We start from the raw sequence: 17,657 nt of genomic DNA, 5'->3' as shown, positions 1-17,657 counted from the left end.
TACATATTATCTTCACAGAAGGCTTTCATTATATACTTCAATAGGACTTATTTATTAGGGAAAAAACATTAAATCAATTAAATAATTCTCAATACAAATAAATTGGATTCTTTTTAAAAAATATTAATTAGACATGGCTTGGTAAAAGTTAAAATTGTATCTTGTAGTTTAGGCTTGTATACATTTTGGATTATTTCTATGCGTCTATTTTTCTTAAATGATACATAAATATTTCACCAGAATTAACTTACATTATTGTTTTTGTTATCGGGCGGCAATAAATAATAATCAGACTTTTGACAAAAACTTAATTTTATAATCAACAAATTGTACAATTTTGAGTAAAACCAACAACCGGCACACTGTATCGGACAAAATCTATATGTTGGAGCAGCAAAATTACTTAAACATTGTTTTTATACTCTGGCAAGCCCACTCTGTCAAATGAAAAAGGCGCGAAATTCAAAATTTGTATGGTAGAATCAAACCATAGCGCCTACATTTTTAAAATTTGATTTCCTTTTTCTACTGACAAGGCCAGCTTGCCAGATTATATTATCCCAGATATTGAAACGACAGGTTGATTGTCCCAATTTTATGCAAAAAAATCAGCATGATTAAGTATTCAATAGGGAATATTACGTGTAACTGCGTAGTGGGCGCCACTATCACAATCTGAGGGTCTACCACGGGACAAGACACACAAGAAGTCTACTCTTGCATATTCGAGCGATAAAGAAGCAGATAACTAAATTTCGCGTTTCCCGGTAGGTCCTTTGTAAACAAACCGCCTTGATGCATTGGCATATTTTATTATCTGTGAAAACTTGTCAAAAAACAGTTTAAGAGGAATTTCTAGTTGCGATTTTTCCACCGAGAGCGAAACCTCGATATTTTAGTTTTTTGCGTGGGAATTTTAGTCCTGAGCTGCAGTTGTCCTTACCTCACGCACGCACTCCCGCCCACTGCAGCGCGACAGAAACATGGCTTCAAAAATTAGAGATTTGAAAAGTTACTCAGCTAGGAATTGCTCTTAAGGCACAGTATGGTTAAGGTACAGTTACTCTATGGTTTAAGATAGGGCTAGTGCTGCACTCTGGCGGCAGAACATTGCAGTAATACTCCCTATTGGTCGATCGAACTGTAATATTTGTATCTGGGATATACACTGATTATGTCAATATGTTCAAAGAATCCCTTAAAAACTTGTGGTCACTCTTCATATTTAAAGATTATCATAGTATACATATCAATCGGTCTTTAGCCACTACATAAGCCAAATAATCATACTTGCCCCTAGGATTCTGTATCAAAACTCTTGAGTATGGGTGAAATAAAATTATTTTTGAGCTAATCAACTTTTTGACCGACCCAAATCCGTGTACAACTTTTAAATAATGGCTTTTCTGTTTCAGTTTATGGTAACTATTAAAATAAATAAAAAAAACCCATGTAGCCAATGGTTCCGGATTCGAATCCCGGTAAGGGCATTTATTTATGTGAGCACGATTATTTCTTTTATTTAGGTATTTATATATTATATATATCGTTGTCTAAGTACCCACAACACAAGATTTATCGAGCTTTCTGTGGGACTTAGTCAATTCGTGTAATAACGTCCTATTATATTTATTTATTTATTAAATGTAATAAACAGAAATTATGTATATGAGAACCCAGGTTTCCTGGTAACTCCAGAGACATTTTGTGTAAGGCAAGACACTCAAAACTGTCAGTCAAAAAGTTGATTCTCCCAATTATAATATTGTACACAGAAAAAAAAGCATATGATCAAGTCAAAACATAATGTTCACATGTAGATTCTTCTCAAGTGTTGTGCGGTTGTGATCGCGTTGCATTGAGGGCATATTTTCTTAGCTTTGAGTGACTCTAGCCAGCACACCTGGAAAAAAGTTTTGGCAAAAATTTCAATTTTGGTACAAGCTTTTATCGCTGACTGTACTTTTTTTGCATTGTCTCCCGACTTATATGTATGCAAATTTTCAGCTTAATCGAAAACCGGGAAGTGGGTCAAATTTAACTTGCAAGATTCCAGGACATACATACAAAGCAAGCAACAAAGATACATACACGTGAAGTTAAATAAAAGCTTGTAAAAATGTGACAGTGTAGGTTTTTGTATGAGATGAAAAAAAAATTTTTTATATACTATTTCGGTGGCAAACAAGCATACGGCCCGCCTGATGGCAAGCAGTCTCCGTAGCCTATGGACGCCTGCAACTCCAGAGGAGTTACATGCGCGTTGCCGACCCTAACCCCGCCCCCCCCCCTCGTTGAGCTCTGGCAACCTTACTCACCGGCAGGAACACAACACTATGAGTAGGGTCTAGTGTTATTTGGCTGCGGTTTTCTGTAAGGTGGAGGTACTTCCCCAGTTGGGCTCTGCTCTAGATCTGGAATGCCATCCACTGGCTGTGCCCTACCACACAAAGCGAGATGAAATTCACAATGCCCATACCTCTCTTAAAGAGAAATGAAATGAATGAAGAGAAATGAGAGAGATGAAATTTAGTTTTTAAGTATGTCGTGGTAAATGTATTCTATCAGATCCCTTTGTTTGACATAATTATTGAAAGTCATAATGTAATGACAGACAGATTATCATTAGTCATAATTCTTAGACCGTTGACTTTTTAGGATTTTCGTAAGGTTATCCTATAGATAGGTTAGGTTTGTTTCATGCCAATCCCGAAAAGTTACGTTTCTGAGAAAAACCAAATTATGACTAACGAAAATGCGGAGAAACAATACATTATGACTTAAAACTTTATATGTGTGACGTAAGCACGTTATAGGGAGCGTGCATGAACTGTAGGAGGCAGCACAGGAGCCGTCAGATTTTTGGCGCGAGGCGTAAATGTGATGTTTATTGTTCCAATGTAGGCCACAAGATGGCAGAACCTACTATGCACAAGAAAACACGTGACGTGTAAATTTACATGTTTATTGTTCCGATTCAGGCCAAAAGATGGCAGACCCTCCAACGCGCACGGTCCCTATAGTAGGAAGCAAAGGTATTTCCTGTCAAATAAATTTGATTCTGAGAATTTATTCGAATTTCCCGCCTTTTTCTACTGCCAAATTGGTTTGCCAGAGTATACCTCTGGTTACCATGACTACTGAATGCTTACCTCACAGTAGACGTGCCAGCACTGTATGGAGACTGCGGGCGACGTGTAGGCCCCGAGGCAGATCAGACACTTAGCCTGCAACCACACACAATCCATCAAACAAGCAAAAATAAAAAATCTTCCTGCATTTAGAAGGTGTTTAAAAACAACTATGATGGTACGGTCACGTCTGAAAATATCGATACGGACAAAGTGCCAAAAATATGTATACGCTACCCTAATGTATGGGCCGTAAGGTCGTGTATACATATTTTTGGTACTTCGATCGTGTCGATGTTTTCAGACGTGACTGTACACAATGGACAGACCGAAATTTAAGTAAGTGATTGTAAACATATGTGATTGTTGGGTTGATGATGAAAACTAATACTTGAACCAATATTTTATCTTTATTCGTTTGTTACAATATATACAACCAATTTACAATAAATATTCAAAGACGTCTTCACTATAACTTGTCCGTACTCGAACTGGGCATAATAGGCTTGAGTCGGTCAGGACCGAAGAACTAAAAGGAATGAAATCCCACCACAGACCGAAAGGAACTAGTTCATCTTAAGCGCTCTTAATCGGTCTCGGTCCTTTAGTTCAGTAGTCGGTATGTCAGCGGGCCTACCGCGAACCACGTTCGACGGGTTGCCTCCCTGTCACACTTACGTACGAATTTACAAGTGCGACAGAGAGGCAACACGTCGAACGTGGTTCGCCCTCAGTACCACGTAACAAATCGGTCGGGAGCGAATGATCGGAATGAGTCAAGGTCAAGAAATTCGCTCTCTTACGCTCTCGCTCTGTTTATTTGCGAGCGAGAGCAAGATATAACCTAGTCATCCTCATTCAAATCTCGAGATTTGCTCCTGAACTAAAGGAACTAAAGGACCTAAAAGAGCGAACTAGTTCGTTTGACCGATTGACCGAGATCGGAGCGCTCTTTTTAAAGACCGAGCGGGCACAACTCTAGGGCATAACCGCGAAAATCGAAGTTCGTCAATTGCGGGCATTTTTCTCTGTCACTCTAATTACGTCTTAGTGAGAGTAAAAGAGAAAGGTCCCCGCAATTTCAGCATTTCGGTTTTTGCGGTAGGCCCCCAGCTTACCCGCCTTTTTATAACAATTCAAAATGGCGGGAACCAGTGACGAGTCAATTGTTATTCTTTTATAAGCTAATCACAAATAAAAGTATTATCAAAATATAAGCTACTTATAAATAATGATTCTTACATGATGTACTAATTTATATTCGTGCATGTATATGCGAACTCGCAAAAAAATTATAATAAATAAATATTATAGGACATTATAGGACATTATTACACAAATTGACTAAGTCCCACAGTAAGCTCAATAAGGCTTGTGTTGAGGGTACTTAGACAACGATATATATAATATATAAATATTTATAAATACTTAAATAGATAGAAAACACCCATGACTCAGGAACAAATATCCATGCTCATCACACGAATAAATGCCCTTACCAGGATTTGAACCCGGGACCATCAGCTTTGTAGGCAGGGTCACTACCCACTAGGCCAAACCTTTGGTGCCCAACTTCGCTTAAGAATCAACTCAAAATAAATACAAAACAGCCGTGACTCAGAAACAAATGTATGTGTTCATCACACAAATAAATACCCTTACCGGGATTTGAACCCTGGACCATCGGCTTCATAAGCAGGGTCACTTGGTCACTACCCACTAGGCCAGACCGGTCGTGAAATAATAATAATATGACTACACTTGCGAAAATATTATGACATCGTATTGTATTGTAGTACGGGCGATTTATGACATTCGCGTCGAAGTTTCCAAGTCGTTTCGATTTAATAATGTATATCAAAGATTTTCTCACATTCTTCTAAATATACAAGGTGGCCAAAAGATTTGTGCATTCCCGTTGCCAGGGAGGTTTTGGAATTATACTGAGCAACTACTTACTATGGGCCCAACCCCGAAATTGCGAAAAAAAAAAAATCCTCCCATAGAAAATGGAGCAGCTAAAATGTATCAAACACCCATGAATTTTTTTTCGCGATTCCGGGGTTGGCCCCATAGACCCCATAGTCAAAGTTGTTCAGTATATTTTTTTTTATACCACGACGGTGGCAAGCACGCATACGGCCCGCCTGATGGTAAGCAGTCACCGTAGCCTATGGATGCCTGCAACACCAGAGTATAAACCTAAAACTATCGAAAAATAATCAGGAATCCCAAAAAAGACAAACGAAAAAATCAAAAATGTGTGGACTTTTTACTGGACTAAAAAAAAACCAGCACCTGTATAAAAATCTGCTTATCGTTTCCTACTCTATAAAAGTAGAAAAACAAAGTCTTGAAAGGTAGAGAACGGGACCTCTAATAGTTTCTGAGAAACAAGATACCTATTTTTGGGTCCCATACAAAAAAACAGACTATTTTTTTCTGCTGTCAATATGCCTTATTTCGAAAAAATGTGTACCACATTTATTATTCCTTATAATTCTCTATCGGATAACATTTTTCAAAAAATTATTTTCTGAAAAAAGTGCGAATGTCCTCTTTTCTAGCCATCCAGCCCACCGTGCGACAGCCCTCCCAAGCGTGCGAACCTTCGCACAATTTAGAATCTAAATACGAATGTATGGGGCTCAGAGGACACTTGATACTCTATGGCAGTGTTTAGGGTTACTTACTTCTGAAGCGCTGTTCTGCTTGCTTTCCAATTCTCTTATCCTGGCTTTTAGTGCTTGTACTCTAGTCTGTAAACAAAAAATAAAAACAATTAATACGGTATTTCAACCATTTTAATTATTCGTTTCATGGTTTATCCACGTCTACACCGAGTTTATTGTGTGCCCGTGTAAGTTTAACCGGTGTCCGAGCCTTGCGTGGTAGCAGGTAAAATTTAACACAGATTTGCCAAAATGTACGAACTGGGGCTTAACCCCCTTATTCATAAACGTCTACTAAAGTTACGAAGCCTCTAATAATCGTTTGTCCCTTTCCGACGTATTAGTATGATGGAAAGGGACAAACGATTATTAGCGGCTTCGTAACTTTAGTACACGTTTATGAATAAGGGGGTAAATGTTTAACCATTTGACCGCCAAAGACGTCCACAGACGCGCATGGTTAACGTTTAATCGACCTTCAGGCATTATAATAAGGTTCACTATGGAGTGTTATATAAAATTGCTGCATCGTTCAAAGGATTGCAATGATTACCTCTGTGCTGGCCTATTCCGTTTGTCGCGCTTGGTTAATATGCACATCGGTGACATTGTTGCTAAATAGTTATTGGATTGCTTTTACAATGCTTTTATAGGAACAGAGAAGAGAGCTGGGTAACATGTTGTATTAAAGCACCAAATTCAGGAAATTAGCAATTACGAGTATATAGCTGTTATATGTTTTCTATACAACAATAGTGCTGAATATAAGTGATTTAATAGCGTTAACTCGGCATTTGTTTAAAGTTTGGAATAAAAGTGCTAAAAGATAGTGTTGTAAACGTTTTTACAGTACATATGGTGCTACTTTACAGCACTAGTGCGAAAATTAGCATATTACGTTACTGTGTCGAACATTTAAAGGGCCATATGTACTGTAAAACGTTGTACGATACATGTGCGAATAGATAATTCGCAACTTTATCGCCACTCGTTTCGAATTTCCTATTTATCGCACTTGTATCGTAATGTACTAATACGACATGATTTTAACACAAATTTAGTAGTGATAACCGCTATTATACGATATAGCGGTGTTACAACAACCGTAATTCGGCTGTTATATGATTACAGGCTGAGTAAATCAATTCTTATAGGACTGTTTTGCTAGTTGGGATCTTTCTTTGTGACCCCATTCTTAAAGCTTGGTTACTCAGACTGTGTCTGGTGGTGTGATCTCACCGTGTAATGCCTAGGCGATGACTACATAACTCTGCACTGGCTTCCACCAGCCCATTCGGTTTGTCCCGCACTGGCTCTGGGTAGGTGAAACTAATGTGCACATCGGAGACAACTCTCTCTGTGACCTCATTCTCTGGGCTTGGATGCCCCTCGGACAGTTATGACTACATACCTCTGCACTGGCTTCCACCAGCCCATTCGGTTTGTCCCGCACTGGCTCTGGGTCGGTGAAACTAATGTGCACATCGGAGACAACTCTCTCTGTGACCTGATTCTCTGAGCTTAGATGCCCCTCGGACAGTTATGACTACATACCTCTGCACTGGCTTCCACCAGCCCATTCGGTTTGTCCCGCACTGGTTCTGGGTCAGTGAAACTAATGTGCACATCTGAGACAACTCTCTCTATGATCCCGTTCTCCGAGCTTGGATGCTCCTCGGACGGTTGTTCTGGTGGTGTGATCTCTGCCTGTAAAATCAAGTTTAGTCGTGAAACATGTGTATTAGTTGAGATACATAATTGTAAAAACTTGAGAATAGTAAGAGTACTTGAAGAAAAATAAAATTATTTTAGACAATGTAGTGTATAGACGTCTCGAGCGCTTACGTCATGGTGACGGTCCCTTACTGTTACGGTCAGTTGATGTTGGACTGGCGAGTAGAGTGGTCGTACCGCGTGATGTTTGTGTTGACGAACCGTTGGAAATACCCAAATTATATCGTATGATTTACTAAGGTAAATACAGTACTCTACAGAAATTTTTTTTACCCTTTGACCCCCAAAGACATTAATTGATGCAATGCTACAGTCCAATTTAAACCTTCGTGCATTCCGACAAGGTTCACGATGACGCGCCGCACACAATAGGCGTGGAGTTCAAAGGGTTAAATATGGGATAATCTACATACGATGTTGTATTACTTGTATAAATGGTTAGTTAATTTCAAGTTTGTCTTTACAGGGGGTCCCTAACGCCAATGACTTTCGCTCCCTTAGTTTTCTAATGTTTTTTGTAGCTTATCATATTAACCGCAACGGCTATAAGCAATATAATATAGTATCCCATATTTACTTCAAAGTTCAGTCTTCGGGATATTTGGCATCAAAGTTGAACAATTTTAGGCCAAAAAACTGATTTACTGGCCATAACTTTTATGTTAATTAGTTTAAAATTTAAATCTCTGACCAGTTTTAGAGACGTCAAAGACGAACCTAAATGTGTAGATTTCGTACATGTAAAACCTTCACAGCAATCTAGTAACGAAAAAAGTGTTTTTTTTTTAGACATTGTTTAAAAAATAGATATAAAAAATAAGTGATCATTTCTTACAAAATCCCACAGACAAGAATGGAGATAAAAGATTGAAGAACCGATAGCCGATTGTCGTATAATTCTATCTATAGTGCAAATGTAGGAGTAACGACTCAAAACTAGTCGAAATCGATGTAATCCGCGGGGAGCCCCGTAAACTTAAAATTAGCTGCAATGGTATGTTAAATTTGTAGCATAATAAAAGCGTCGTTGTGTAACATTTTTACAGATTGCAGGAAATACAAACAATAAAGAATAATCGATAAGTTTTGTGTAAAATTACTTATCCCTGAATGTTGTCAGTCTGAAGATGAAAATAGAATAGAAGCGTTTATTTGCAAGAATACGTAGGTACAAGGTGTTACATTAAATATTGTCACAGTATTCAGCCGAAACAGCATGCAAATATTAAAATATACTTATAATCTACTTATTCTAATCCCTATATGTTAATATGACATATTCATATATTCTTTCACTGAATAAAAACAATGTTCTTGAAGCCACTTAATTAATACATTCTTAAATTCTAAATCGTGCAACAGCTTGATACTATCAGGTAGTTTATTAAAAATTTCTATGCAAGTATTGTAGGCATTCCGTTTATATATATCCGCACGGCAGGGAGGCTGATACGGAAGGGTCCTATATTGAGCTCTTTGGTTTCCTTTAAACATGTCTGAGCGCAACTTAAAATATTCCATATGAGTCTTTACAACGATACAAACTTTTTTAATGTACATGCACGGCAAAGGTAGAATATTGTGTTTTTTAAAAATAGGTTTGCAACTATCTGTGTACCACGCATTTGTAATTGCACGTACGCACTTTTTTTGCAGTATAAAGGCCTTATCAACATGCACAGAATTTCCCCATATTAAGAGACCGTAGTTTAATGTCGACGTCACATCCATAGTAGGCTGTCCTAGCAGCTTGTGTAGGAACAGTTTTTCCGAATCTCCTTAATGCGTATACAAACCAATCCAACTTTGTACATATTGTGTCTACATGTTTTTTCCAGTTTAAATGGGTATCTATGTTTAAGCCTAAAAATGTTGTACAACTTGTCTCTTCCACGGGTGTGTCATTGTATTTCATATTTGTGTCTTGAATTTGAATTATAAGATTGAAATTGCATACATTTTGTCTTAGTCAGGTATAATGTTCATAGTGGCGTAATGGCTTTGTTACACTTTGAATGCCTAGTTAACTTAGACGGACTCTAAGATATGGAAAATGACACTGTTAAGACTTACATCAGGTGCAATTCTCGAAGGTGAGTATTGAGGTGGTCCGTACAGCTCCGTGTCTTCGTCACCGTCTACCACCTGAATAATAACATATTTAAAGTTTATTGTAAAATATCATTTGATATTTATCACTAGCTTTTCGGTGTAGGAAAACATCGTGAGGAAACCTGCACACATCTGAGAAGAAATTCAAAGGTGTATGTGAATTCCCCAATCCGCATTGGGCTAGCGTGGGGACTATAGAGGAGGCCTGTGCCCAGCAGTGGGACGTATATAGGCTGAATTATTATTATATTATAGTAAAATATAAGTTGACAATAGATTTTTTTAATATTATGTCGTTGGCAAACAAGCATACGGATCGCCTAATGGTAAGCAGTCACCGTAGTCGGTAATCGCGCCAATCGCTCCGGTCAAAGTAAAATTTATGAATTTATTTAATCTGTTTTGCTCGCTAGCGTCTAGTCCACATTTCACTTGCGATTATAACCGCTAATATGACAGTCACCATAAGTTGCAAAATTTGTTTTTAGTATGCGCGCGTTATCACACGCTTCAAACCGCCAACTTAAGGGCCTGCCCACACTAGCGTCTTTTGAGCGTCGGCGTCTAATGAGCGCTAATAGACGGAGAGCTGGTAGACATTTTGGGGTAGGTCCTTGAGGCAAGCTGAAAATATGCCTGAAACTTCTATCATAGCCTAACTCAGCAATGCAAGTCTGGCTGCGGGCAGCGGGGCTATATCAACCTTCAGATTTTTAAAGATTTTTTCAATCTGTATTTTTACAAGTAAAAATTAAATATCTTAGTAGTCATAAAAAATAAGCCTGACAATTTGGTCGGGTCTTTAACATTGCGAGTGTAAAATATTTTTACAAAAAAATCATAAAAAGATTCTTGAGGCAGTGTGTAATTTTTATAAGTAAAAATGAAATATCTTACTAGTTATAAAAAATAAACCAGACAATTTGGTCGGGATTTTCTACCTGCCAGACGATCTAGAAAGTTACGTATGGCAAGCACGCAGTTTGTCTACTATACAAATTGTATGTAAAACAAAGTTATTTTTGTAGTGAAGTTAATTAAAGCGTCGAGCAGCAGCCAAAGTGTACGGCCTGAGTGGACGCTCGTGTTGCGTGCAGCAGGGCGGCGCGTGCATTCAACAAATGCAAACGTATAGGAGCGGCCTTAGGGCACGCCGCTCAAATCGCTTGTGAGCCCGACGCCACGCTGCACGCCCCGCTTCGAGCGGCCACTCAGGCCTCACACAGTTGGCTGCACGCGGCGCGCTCACCAGGGCGCGGTCGTGCGAGGCGCGGCGCACGCAGGTGGCGGCGCGCGCGTCGGCGGCCTGCAGCGCGGCCGCGCGCACGCGCCACTCGCCGCACCACTGGTACTCCGCGCCGAACCCGCCCGGCGGGTCGTTCTGCAACCACGGCAACGGGTCTCTATTGTTTCCCATAAACTTTTAAGTCATAATGTATTGTTTGTCCGCATTTTCGTTAGTCATACTTTGCTTTTTTTAAACCGCGCAACTTCAGGATTGGCATAAAACAAATCTAACCTAACCTATATAGGTATAGGATAACCTAACGAAAATCCTGAGAAGTTAACGGTTTCAGAGTTATGACTAATGATAATCTGACAATCATTACATTATGACTTTCAATAATTATGTCAAACAAAGGGATCCAGACGGCGACACTTCAGCGAGCAGTAGTAGTTATTACATTACGATACAAGTGCGAAAAATAGGAAATTCGCAACGAGCGGAGACAAATTAAAACACGACCGAAGGGAGTGTTTTAAATCGGCACGAGTAGCGAATTACCTATGCGCACATGTATTGTACAACATTTTACAGTGCATATGGCCCTTTAAATTTTCGACATAGTTACGTAACATGCTAATTATCGCCCTAGTGCGGTAAAGTAACACCATATATTGCCCCCATGTAAAACAAATAACTATAAAATCGTTGTTCAATATACCGCAGTCACAGTCAAGACAATGTTGCAGTATACATTATTTCACCCACGGCCAGCGCAGCAAAGAAAAAGAAAGAAATAATAGTACATTGTAGGAGAGGCTGGAAAACCGCTCAAAGATGGAAGAGTGAATTTGAAATAATACGAGTCCATCTTTAGCGTTTCCAGCCGAGACATTACATAGTGCTTTTCACGACTACTGTGAGAAAATAAGAAAATAAAAAGTGATGCATTTTTTGCCAGGAACATTTATATTTTCTTCACTAGAAGAGCTCATTTTTATAGCGTTCACAACTTCACATAAACAAGTCCAGTTTTGACTGAGCGAGTGATTTGTAATTTTACTCCTTAAAAAAATATAATTACCTCAACATCGATGCTTTCGTCAGAGCTGGAATCCGGCACATCTTCATCTATAGCTGCCCCTGTCCGTTTCAAGCAGCGGAGGGCATGCCTCTGCAGTTTCGAGGTGGGCATGTTGACATTGCAGACTGGGCACTCGCCTGTGGCCGGAGGAGGAGAGCCTCGCCGTCTGGCGCGAAGGCGCCGGAGGCGGTTAGAGTGGACTCGCTGGAATGTTTAAAGTTTGTTAAAGTATACCTTGAGAAAACTTATATGAATATTGGTAGAAGAGCCGGCTGCAATATTTCGGCTGCAATATTTCGTACTGGTTTCCCATAAAAGTGACGCAAATCGGATTTATTTGATAGTCTGTCACGGAACTTGCTGAAAGTACAAAAACAAAGGCCACTTCCGATGCGAAAAGGGGGGCTGATTTAACCCATCTGATACCGAAATAATAGTTATGGCAGAAACAGTTGATTTGATGATGGACCCAGAAGTGTTTGGGAACAGTTTACTAACACAACGCAAAGAACTTGTTCTTATAAGGTCTGAACCTGGATGGAATCGTATGCCTTAAATGATCCATTCATCTGACATTTATAGTGTTCCTATTTCTATCATGGACAATAAAATACATTTTTATTAATGAATATTAAGAAAATAGAAAAAACATTGATCCATTTCACAGCTCTGTCTTAGAAAGCACATACTTTGGGGTCCAAACACCTGACAATTTCATACTCCAGTTGTATTCATTCAAAGCAAAAGGGCCTTTAGCACTGAATTAATGTTATAAGTAGTACATTACAATACAAGTGCGAAAAGTAGGAAATTCGCAACGAGTGATGATATATTAAAATGAATGTTTTAACCAGAGGGTTGTCCTACTACTACAAAACTACCGTAAAACCACCCAACTATAGTCCAAAGCTCCCAACTATGGTCCACAAATAAACTCAATTTTTCTCATTCAGGTGTGTATTTTACTATATTTTTGTAGTTCTAAGGCAAAGTATGTTTATAAATGGAAGGTAAAACTAGGAGTAAACCACAAGGAACATTGGTATAGGTACTTAATTTCCTTTCGAACTTGTGGACCATAGTTGCAGTATTGGACTATAGTTGTGTAGTTTTACGGTACTACTAGTACAAAATACCTACAATGAAATTTGACCAAATAATAAATGGAACAGAGTTGCTTTTGCTTTGTTTGAATTTAAAACAATACAAATTCAACTCTATTATATTATACCATTGATTCAAATTTGGCTGAATATTTTTCCTGTATTGTGGGCCACTAGAGGTTATCGAGTTGCAGGTATGTGTATCGTACAACATTTTACAGCACATATGGCCCTATATCGACACACATAAAGTGCTTAATGAAGTCCAGTAAAGTAGCACCATATGTGGTGTAATAAATTTAATGGTCTTTCGCTGGCACTTGGAATTTTTTTCAGGCTATCATATGCAGCATATTATGACATGTTAAGGGCTTAGAATTGAATAAATGGATCATCACTGTCTGAAAAATTTAATAAGGATATATCATTCTGTGTACACCTAATCTATAGTTATTAATTATTAATTTCTTATCATTTTATATTGCTATTAATAAACATACAAGTATAACTGCTAGATACTAAACGCAGTGGGGCAACATTCCTCCTTTCGGCTTTTCTTGGCTCTGTTTAGCTCAGCATTGCTCCAAGCAATTATTAGGGTTGACACAGCTTGATGTCCCCGTCTGTCCGTTGAAGATAATGACTTGAATTTTGACAACCCTATATGGCCAGAAGGGATAGTGCCATACATTAGAAGAACAGCATAATTCGTCTCTGCATTGCTGTAAAACTTCAGTTTTGTAGGAAGTGTCATTTCTGTATACTATTATTTATTCTGTTATGTGGTAGTACTATTATTTATTCTGTGCTAAAAGGCAATCTTCTTAGAACATTTTGTTCACAGAAGACTGCTTTTTAATATCTGGCAGTGTAAACAATATTGAAAGTTTTAATCAATGTAAAAAGTGATTAGATGAGATATTCAGCATAATATAGGCTGATAGTGTTTATATTATGCACGAAAATGTAATATTATCAAATCTAGTAACAAAGCAGCAAGTGTGCCTCTCAAAACACTGATCAAAGGTTTTATAATGTTTACAGATTATTATTTCAATGGGACTTAATCCATATGATCAAGCAACTGGTATGGCTAAGTACATTTAAGAAACGGAATGGCATAGTGCATAGTTAATTTAAAAAAAATAATTCAATTTTAGTGAGCATACATAGAGTCTGCTGTTTTCTAAACATATTATAAGTAGCTTGTACATTTAATACCTTCACAAGTAAACATCAGATGCCCCTATTAGCTTAAAAAATGTAAACATACCTGATAAACATCACTTCCCGGGCATCCTGACACGTCCACTTCCTGGTCGTCAGGCACTTCTTCCGTACTCGATCCAGGTAAAGGGTTAAAGCTATTGTTACTTGAACTGTTCACACTCAGTTTCCTTTTATTACCACCGTTTGAAAGCTTATACAACCGATCCAATTCTAAATTCAAATGTGACTCCAGTTCCCCTTGCCTAATAGTACAGCTACAAACTGGGCAACTAGCAGTCTCCGAGACCTTTTTACGACTCCTAACAGAATTTAAAATCACATTTTCGTCATATAATTGTCCGAAAGCGTTATTACCATTGTTATTCAGCGAATTAGAACTCCCTTCCATGTTATTAAAAAGTAAAACGGGTAACATTTCAGTTTACAGTTTTGTTATTGCGGATAGGTACACTTCAATCTAAATGCATCACAGATTACGCGGAATATAAATTGAATTAAATGATTTTGTTCGTTATATGGAACTTCGATTTAACTGCGACCACTTTTCTTCTAGGCATTTTTGGCTTAATTATTGTAATTTCAGTACGTAATAGATATCAACAACAATAAATAAATAGTTCGTTTGGTTTACTATTTTGAGTCCGGTTAATGCACAGCCAAATAATGTACATCCCAATAATTGGCGACCACTTTTTTGGACGCCAATTATCGGGTTGTACATTATTGCCCTGTACAAACAGTGGCTTCGTATTATTGGCCCGGACCGAGCTTGTACAGCCTGATAACGCTCAACCCAATAATACACGACCCTATAATGCGAATCCATTTAGTGGACGCCGAATATTGGTCGCACATTATTGGCCCGTACCGAGAATGCTCGACCCGGGATTGCTCATCCCAAGAATGTACAGCCCAATAATTGGCGTCCACTTTTCGCTACAAACCACAGATTATAAATATTTGACACATAGAGTGATATTCTAGGGATGGGGCGACGATTTTTAAGTTTACGATTCAATAATGTTGCCATGCGCAAAAAATAAGCAGATAATGGTAAAATCAGCCCAGACGGGAACAAGTTTTCGTCAATCTAATTAAATTTTCCGATCAATGAGACGTAGTTTTATTAAAGTGACAGAGAAGTGCCTGCAATCTGCAAACTTACGATTTTCGCGTTTAGGTATAGCCCTGGTGGTGTGGAAGTGACCAATATTATTGATGAAGCGCCAATTACATCCACACTTCGATATCTTCACGAAATGTCCCCATTTCGGGCCTGATAAGCGTTTTCTTTTCACGGAATATCAGCACATCGTTAACAATATTTGAAAAGTAAAAAGTACTTTGGCTCTAATTGCCAAAATGTTCAATATTTGTTATTTTGCAAATGAACCATATTTTTACATTTCAAATATTATATTTAAATTAAGTTTCTTTTCTCTACTACCTAAAGGTTATCTGGAAGAGATCGCTCTGTAGCGATAAGCCGCCTGTTGTTTACCTCTATCTATGTATTATATGTGTTTCCATTTACATTTTTTCAGAGGTTGTGCAATAAAGAGGATTTGTATATTGTAAACGATGTGCTTATATTTGATGAAAAGGAAAATTATTATTTCTCGGGCCCGAAATCGGGTCTGATATCAGGCCTGATAAGGTGTGGACGTAATTGGCACTTGATATGAAGATGCGGAAAGCATCAATTACATCCACACTTCCCGATTTCGGACCCGAAATCAGTCCCGATTTCATGTCTGATAATCGTTTTCGTTAAAAAAATACTTTGTCTCTAATTGCCAAAATTGTTCAATGTTTCATATTTTTTGCAATGAACCATTTTTTACATTTAAAATAATGTAAACGATGTGCTAATATTTATTTGGTGAAACGGCAAAATACTCTTTCTCGGGCCCGAAATCGGGTCTGATATCAGGGGGCTTAGCGCGAAAATAGAAATTCGCAAAATGGGGGTCTTTCTTTTTTACTCCAACTAAGACGTAACTAGAGTGACAGAGAAAAATGCCTGCAATTGACTTACTTCGATGTACGCGGTTATAGCCCAGGTCTGATAAAGTGTGGATGTAATTGGCACTTATATACAATCAAAAGTGATCAAGTGAAGATACTTTTGAATAATGAATACTTAGAGATGGTAGATAAAGCACTGTTTCATGGTTTAATTTAATTTAATTTAATTTATTTATTTCAAAAGACAACAATGGTCCATAATGGTTAGTAACATTTAAGGTTTAAAACTAAGTGTTAGTACATTGGACATAAATCTACAATGGAGTCCTCATATAAGAACGCTAGCAAAGAAACTAAGTTCGGCCGCTTACACCGTTAGGAAAATCAGGCAATTGACCAATGTTGAGACAGCTCGCCTTGTCTATTATATATATTTTCATAGTGTAATGTCATATGGTATTCTGGTTTGGGGCAGAGCAGCTGACATACAAACTATATTTGTCTTACAATAGAGAGCCATTCGTAACTTAAGAGCACGTGAATCATTAAGAGAACTTTTCAAAGAAATTAATATTTTAACTGTAGCTTCCTGTCGCGAACGTATTGCGATCCAGCTAATATTTGCCAACGTCATGGAGTAGATGGCGTTAGTAGTCACGTTTAAGTAACCGCTTCTAGGTTATTGGGATTTTTTGAGGGAAGTTGAGAGGGTAGATGAGAACGACAGTAGGAAAAAGGAGGTTGTGTGCGAACAAATCGACGCGGCAGTGATATTTGCTTTTAGATCAAGTCAAGAACGTTCTTATGGTGTTATTAGAATAATGATATGTCTCTGGTATATTGTGACCAACGTTATCAGTACTCAGAGTGAACAGTGATCCAGTGAGGCTAATATGAACTTAAGGTAAACTTTGTGTGAGGAATGGGGTCGCTATAAGGGGAGGTTTGGAGGCGACTATTAAGCTCAAGAAACCAGGTGGATAATCATGTGATACTCATGTTATATGTAGGTAATAAAGTCGGACACCAGCACAACTCATATCGTCATCTCACTAACATCCAGGCCTCGTATAGGTATGTAATACATTTACATTATATCGCTTTCCAGTATCCGTAAATCCATTAGCTCATTCGATAGGTTAATAAGTATGGTGAGCTTGACGACACTTCCCAATACATCTATGATTGTATTATTTATGTTGTTAAGAACCTAGACTCCTTCACTAAGAATTTAGATGTTCATAACTATAACACTAGAAATAAAAATAAGCTTTCTATCATAAAGTTTCGTGTCCGCTAAGTACAAAAGTCATTCGTTGGGCAATGCATTCATTTTTATAACAAGTTACCTGACGATGCTTTAAGATTACCTTTGCTAGCTCTTAAGAATTAGGTACT

General features: G+C 38.1%; 2 protein-coding genes across 2 annotated transcripts in view; both read right to left on the bottom strand.

Annotated features, from left to right (window-relative positions):
• LOC133531521 (ommochrome-binding protein-like) overlaps positions 1–17,657 on the bottom strand; it is a 302,438-nt gene that overhangs the window by 226,475 nt on the left and 58,306 nt on the right. The window lies entirely within an intron of this gene.
• On the bottom strand, positions 1,545–14,922 carry LOC133531625 (E3 ubiquitin-protein ligase RNF220). The gene is made up of 8 exons (XM_061869942.1): positions 14,335–14,922; positions 11,959–12,162; positions 10,899–11,030; positions 9,611–9,682; positions 7,358–7,510; positions 5,825–5,890; positions 3,153–3,227; positions 1,545–1,903 (listed from the first exon to the last, which is right to left on the bottom strand). Exons 1-8 carry the CDS (start codon positions 14,704–14,706, stop codon positions 1,811–1,813), a joined length of 1,167 nt encoding a protein of 388 aa, XP_061725926.1. The 5' UTR covers positions 14,707–14,922; the 3' UTR covers positions 1,545–1,810.

This window comes from Cydia pomonella, chromosome 25 (genome assembly GCF_033807575.1).
Source record: "Cydia pomonella isolate Wapato2018A chromosome 25, ilCydPomo1, whole genome shotgun sequence".
In the NCBI taxonomy this organism is placed as follows: domain Eukaryota; kingdom Metazoa; phylum Arthropoda; class Insecta; order Lepidoptera; family Tortricidae; genus Cydia; species Cydia pomonella.
Note: the sequence above shows the minus strand (reverse complement) of the source record. Positions and strands in the feature narration are given on the sequence as shown.